Source organism: Merops nubicus, unplaced genomic scaffold (genome assembly GCF_000691845.1).
Source record: "Merops nubicus isolate BGI_N331 unplaced genomic scaffold, ASM69184v1 scaffold10474, whole genome shotgun sequence".
Classification (NCBI taxonomy): Eukaryota; Metazoa; Chordata; class Aves; order Coraciiformes; family Meropidae; genus Merops; species Merops nubicus.
In genome coordinates, this window is record NW_008603659.1 from 17,084 (window position 1) to 23,928 (window position 6,845).

At 37.9% G+C, this 6,845-nt stretch overlaps 1 protein-coding gene across 1 annotated transcript in view; it reads right to left on the minus strand.

Moving 5' to 3' along the window:
• Positions 1–1,410: 1,410 nt before the first annotated feature.
• The window catches only part of C2CD5 (C2 calcium-dependent domain containing 5), a gene marked incomplete at its 5' end in the record, with an annotated part of 56,555 nt that continues 51,120 nt past the window's right edge, over positions 1,411–6,845 (minus strand). Inside the window, 5 exons of the mRNA XM_008938750.1 lie at positions 1,411–1,542; positions 2,248–2,394; positions 4,665–4,855; positions 5,694–5,795; positions 6,831–6,845. Coding sequence (XP_008936998.1) covers positions 1,411–1,542; positions 2,248–2,394; positions 4,665–4,855; positions 5,694–5,795; positions 6,831–6,845 — 587 coding nt within the window. The remainder of the gene's footprint in view (positions 1,543–2,247; positions 2,395–4,664; positions 4,856–5,693; positions 5,796–6,830) is intronic.

Sequence of the window (6,845 nt, forward strand, 5' to 3'; positions counted from 1 at the left end):
CACACATTTAACTATTACACATATAAAGAGGCAATAAATTTAATAAAGAAATTTATTGTGCAAGAATGATTTTCATGCTCATTTACAATGAAATAATTATTTTAACAAATAATCATGCCATTGCTTAATTTCAACACTAAGCAGAATATTTACATTCAAGTTTACACGTTTGTTCAAGTTCCATGTATGGTATTGTCAGAATTAAGTAAGAATGCATCTTCAAATCAAAGGTTGCAGTTTTTACTTTAAATTACCACTGCCTTTCAGGCATTTACTGGAAATGACAAATTTCCTTTCTTTGAAGTACCCTCATTTCCCAGCTACTGTACTGGAAAAAAAAATACATAACAGGAAAAAAAAAAAAAAAAAACCAAACCCAACAAACAACAATAACAAAACCCACCCAAAACCATCTTGCAGAAATCAGTGTCACAAACATCCATCAGTCCCCCATCAGCCAGGTATTTCCAACTTGTTAAATGGAAGGGATGCTGGAGTACAGCTCTGTGTAACTGGCTTCTGGAGGACTGTTTGTCATCCTTGCAAGAGATCATGCCTGAAGAAAATGAGCCTCGTGACAGTTCCTTCACAACCTCATATAAAAAAGCAAGAGATCTGTTTTGTCATGAACATTTTATAATAGCACCAAACGCACTTCAGAACTTTTGGGGTTTTGGTCGGTTGGTTGGCTGATATTTACTAGGAACACAGCATCATGGTCTGGTACCTTTTTAAAAACAAAAACAGACAACAGGAAACTCTGAAACACCTACCCAAAATATATGGTGTACAGCAACAGTTTTTTTTAAAAAATGAACCAACAGTTTGCAAAGAGGTGAAAAATATTTTTAGTACACAGATATTCCAACTGCAATTCTTTTCGGCGCTGCTTCCTCCTCTTCACACTCCATGATCTCAGTTCAGACTTGAGCACACAAATCTCTTGCTCCTTTGGCAAAGGCTGGGTAATACAGGCTTCTCTATCTCCCAACCACCCCAAACCCTCTTATTTTTTAAAATGAGCTGAGAATCAGCTAATACACTATGAGAACTCAGAAACAGTTCTGAATTACGATTTATCATAGTCCTGTTGATCAGCTCAAAAATGCAACAGTTTGTTTACCATCTCAGTTCCAAGTGATGCCTACTATTTTAATCTACACTCTCCTATCAGTGCTTCACCTACTGTCCTCGTTTCACAGGGGCCTGTAATTGCAACAAAACAATCAGCATAGCTGCCAAGATGCTGCCCTGACCATTACATCAAGTTGAAGGACAAAACATGTGATTGTCTTGGATTTCGACTACTAACGTTATGGGGAGACACCGATTTTGAAGATGCAAACCTAAACATTCCCACTGTTTAAATAATCTTTATATTTGGCAGAGACTGTTTCACTTTTTCAACCTTCATGTTGTGACATCTCCTCCAGAACTTGTGGGTTGAGAAGCAACTGTAGAAGGTTGTGCCGGTAACGTTTCCAACTCGGACTCACGTACAAAGATGACAGCATCACCACTGACATTGATTAAACACTGAGCCTGGAAAAGAAAAACAAACACCACACAGTGACCAAACATTAAATAGGAACATATTTGATATTTACTTTTGTCTGCTAGAAATAACTATGCAGAGAAAATAAAGTTGACAGAGATCAGGAGGAGGACAAATAATTAGAATGTTAGTTAGGCAATCTCTGTTGGGTTTTCTTCTACAGCCACTCATGTGCCATCAAACGTGTCAACAGATTCTAAGACCACTACAAATTAAAATCTGGGTAGCTGTACTTGCTTTTACTACTGTTTTGAACATATTTCATGTACCAAGTCAAGCATATTCTGATGTCATCTTTGCTAATAAAGATCTGTCCCTTTTATGTCCAAAATTGAGCATTTTATACCAGCCACTCCGGGGATTTTTACATGGTGTTAGGATGGAAATCCTAACACTGCAACATCAGAAAAGCTAAGGAAGTTCAGCACTACTGTTCAGCCGTTGCCTGCAATTTACTTCATCCTAGTAAATTCAGTGTTTTTACATATTTGGGTATTTATGATGCATGTTCATAACTTTGTGTTAACTCAAGTGTTCAAGAACAGTCTTGACTTCTTTAAACAAACATTATGAGAGATCCAGAAGTGTTATGCAGACATGCCTCTACAGAGTTACTGTTTTTAAATGTACAAAATGTATACTAATATGTCATACTAATCACAATAGCACTGTTATTTCATACCATAACTTACCTGATTTTTGTTTGGATTCTCCATGAAGACACACTGCTTCATTATGTACGAGACGACTGCATTGCCCCCTAAAGCTGCAACATGAGCTCTCACCATTGCAAACACTTCAGCAATAAAAGCATGGAGAAAACCACTGACACCACCCTCCTAAAATGGAAAAAAAAAGACAGGTATGTTTCATGTGAGGTAAGTACAGCCACAAGAAGCTGCAAACTTTTTCTACATTTCTATTAGCGGAATATTTTAGTGAATGGTGTATCAGATGAAGAATAAACTTCTACTGAGGATTAATACAAAGCAAGCAAGGGACAGAGCAGAGACTTAACAAGAAAGATATTTGAACTTTTCTTTTTTTTTTTTCCCCTTTGAAGCCCAAAATCACTTCCAGCCATCCCGTTTCAAGTTTTACAACTTCATGGTGTTTGTGGGGGATTTTTACTTCTTTGGTGCTAAGCTGAATAATTAAATTCAGCTTAAAAGAAAGAATGTGAGCAACTACATTGCAGGGAAAAAATAAAAGACAAAAACTTCGCAATCAATGACAACAAAAAATCCACAGAATAAAAAAAAAAAAAAAAAAGAGGAAAGAAACTGATGAAACAGCTCACTACTGGTTCAAAGTATCTACAAAATTTCAAAATGAAAGAGGCAGGTAGAAGAAGAGATTACCTAAGCTGAATTTCAACAAATACAGACTACCCTCATATCTACTGGAGTGAGGATAATCTACCCTGAACAGATTCATAAGACATAAGAAAACATATTTTGGTTGAAAATTAACATAAGAAGGGCAAGCATGGTTTTACCAATCCAAGTATAAATCATGAATGAAGTAACTTGCAGCCAGAAATCAAAAGTTCACAAGTTTCCTCATGAAACTTTGATACTATCCATGTGTTTTAACAGTTACAGCAACAGAAAGGGAAAAAGAACAATCTATAATATTATAAAACTAATGAAAAATTTGATGAGAAAGGTAACAAAAGGTTATAAGTATCCCCTGTACATGGCAAAATAGGAGCTCAATATTCTCTAAACTACCATAAATAAAATATAAAGCAATACAAATCCAAATGCTGCTAATTATTTTTCTGTAGCATCTGAAAGACACTGTTTGAGTTGGAAATAATGAACACCCTGTTTTGGCCCTGTTACAGCCTCAGGCCAATACTGTGCAATGAGTATTAAAACTGGTTTGTGCCTCAGCCTGTGCAGCTCAAATAGATCTAGATTAGCTGCCCTGGGTACTGGCAATAGCAGTGTCACAGAAACTACACAACCGTCCCAACTTCATGGGGCAGTTGAATCAAATACTTGAGCAACCTCCCTGTGCTGATACCTACTATCCTAGTCACCAAAGCTTGCTTACCAGCTACTTCATTTGCATCTACAGAAAGTGCACCCGGTACAGAAATGCCAGGCAACCATTTCCCTGCTCATATTACACACATCCTTTTGAAAATGCTGTCCTTTTCACATAGACTTCTCAAGTTAAAAGGGGCCTGTAACTTGCAAGACCCAAACAAGATGTTTGTTTCATCAAAGTTTCTCTAGAGAGCTCACAACTCCTTTCTCTGAGGGCTGACCATTTTTCTTAACACCTGCTCTGTAATTTTATCAGTCTGTAATTAGCAAGAAACAGCTTACTCCAGCACTGACAAATGAAGCAAGACATACATTCTGCTTCTGTGGCTGGAAACTGTAGCAGAAAGATGCAGCTACTTCCCAAAAGGATGTGAAAATGGTAAGGAATAGGTCTTCCATTTTGGCATGCTCAGAGGACTATCTATTCTCCAGATCCAGGCTGGAGATCACCATTTGAGTACCACTAGTTTCACTCCCCAAGCTGGCTGTGTGGTTATACACTCCATGGCACGCTTTCTACATGTTTAGCACAGAGCTATGTTACTAAGAATGCAGAGAATGTAATATTAAAAATCAGCAATATAATTACATATGATATGGGAAGCCCTGTAGCAAACAAATTCTAAAATCTGCATATACTGTCAAAGTTCATCATTGAGCCTTGCTAAAGGAGAGAAGAATGCATTTATTTTTTATTTTTTTTTTAGCATTTAATTAATCTGGTTTGGGGTCAAACGATCCCAGCTACCACCTTTGGTCGAAGATCCATTTTGTCCATATAGTTCTCTTTAAGAACCCACTGGTTTAGTATTATACCCACATTCAGCAGAGATGGCAATGGTTAAGCAACCCTTTCCTAACACCACCAAATACAAAGCACTCCACAGGGTCTATGACAAGAGCACTGCAATGTGACTTACTCCTCATTCAGCACCTACCCTCAAGTGAGAGAAACTCTATTGCTATGCCACACCTCAGCTCAGACCTCTTCAGACACTTACCTTTGATTCTTATGATTAACATGAAGTGCTAATCCCTAACAAAGAGCTCACCTCGCGCAAAGAAGTGGTTTCTCTTATAAAAAACATGTTGATTATCCCAAGATATTTGGTTATTTTTGCCCCAGGTAGGAAAGAGAGAGGTGTCATCTTAACAACCGTGACAGTGGAATTGGTGCACGATGGAACAGAACGGTGCCGTAAGTATCCCTCAGACAGTGGACTTGCTTTATCAAGTGAAGCAGCTAAAAAGATGGGGAAAAAAGAAGAGAAAGTAACTATCAGGTAAGACAAATGGACTGTTTCTCAAAACACAAAGACTCTTCTGTATGGTTTCCAAATAGCTTGGTGACAACATTCAGCTGCCTGTGATGCTCAGCCATATCATGTGAGAAAGGAAATTATCATGCAATGCATGCAAAAGGAGACAAAAAGCTGAAATGGAATTTATTTGGAAGAGTGGCATGCCTGCAAAGGAAAACATTGAGGCGAGTAGCTGCACGTACAACAATCAGTTATAAAGTGAAGGTAAAGAAAAAAAGTGCCAACATTTTGAAATACATATTCTGCTGGAGGAACAATTATAGGAAGTGTGAAAGTTGTTGTGTTTCCCCAGTGCAGCATTTTCCATTAAAACAGATATTAATCTCTGCTAATTTAAGCAAGATAGACCTGTGGCCAAAGAACTATTGAAAAATAACTCACCACTTGCTAATTTAGTGACCATTGCCTTGACTGTCACCTTGGTGATTGCTTCCTGTTTCTCATCAAAAATTTTCCAAGATCATACATACACCTACATCCATGCAGTGTATGTTATACAATTAGTAGGCGTACACATTTATGGATTACTAATTTTTACTAAGTGAACACATATACCATATTTTGCTTTTTATGATACTGGTTCATAGACCCTGTGTTAAGCTCACACAGACATGAACAATGTCGGCAGTTTTCACACTCAGGTATTCATTCTCTATGTCATCTGCAAGACTACTGCTGGGCAGGAAACTCCACTATTCACCACTGGGAAATCAGAGCTATGTCTCAGATTATCATAACGTGGTAGAAACAGCCGCCTACTTGTCTTAATTGATCCGCGCCTTATGGTCTGAGCTTTCAGTTTAATGAGCTCTATCCAGCTGTTGCATCTGTCTGCAAAGGAACTGTAATCAATTGACGTTGCTGAAAACACAGACAGAAAAACAAAAGAAAAAAAAAAAAACAAAGAAAAAAATATGGATGATGTCTCTTGCTCATCTCAATGCTCCTTTTGAGGAAGCAGTTAGCTGTGTCTGAGAGAGAACAAACATCCCCTTCCAGGTCTGTTGAAAGGAAAAGTTACAGTGTAGGTTTGGACGAATCCAAACCACTGTACCGATTTCTGGTGATGTCCCAGCTGTGAACCAACTGCCTGACTGAGACTTCATCACTGAAAAAACATGCAAATACAGCCATTAACGACTTATGCTAAGGTGGTTGTGCCTTTTATTTTTTTAAATCTCACTTTAGGTAATAAATTCTGGCTTCTTTATTTAAGCCTTGTTTAGTTTTGAATTTTCATTGCTATTCTTTTCCTCACAGAGCTGCTGATCATGATTTAAACTTCCTAACTCCCTTTATCAACGTCTAACCTACAGACTGAAAAAAGCTTTGGTGATGAGGGTAAGAGTCAGAAGCTGAAACAACACCTCAGTTTTACATACAAATGAATTTTCCTTCCAGAACGCTGTCATCCTTCCCCCAGCATCCCACCTCCAATACCATCACCCCCACCCTTCCCAATATCACTACAATGAGAAGTAGAGTTGTTTCTGCTATGACTTCTTGTATTAGTTGCAGAGGTGTTTGCATATTTTAAAAAAAAAAAAAAAAAAAAAGTTCTGCAAACCCCGTTTCTTCATTACCCTGAAGAAACGGAAGGAATACATGCCAATTTCAAATTAAGACAAGCAAAAAAGCTCTCTCTCAGGGAACCGATTTTCTGTCAGATAAAGTGGTATCAATACAGCTGACAGAGACACTGTTGTGATTAACAAATCTGACTTCTGGAACTAAAACACACACCAAAATATTATGGTATCACTAAGCCACACCAGAGCATGCATTCTCAGTTCACTAGTAAACACTTCCTGGATTGAGGCACATCCAAAAAGAGTATACCAATATCCTAAGAATGCTCATTCTGTTCTGTCATATGGCTGAATTAAGTAAACTCACCTCTCTGAGCAGCAG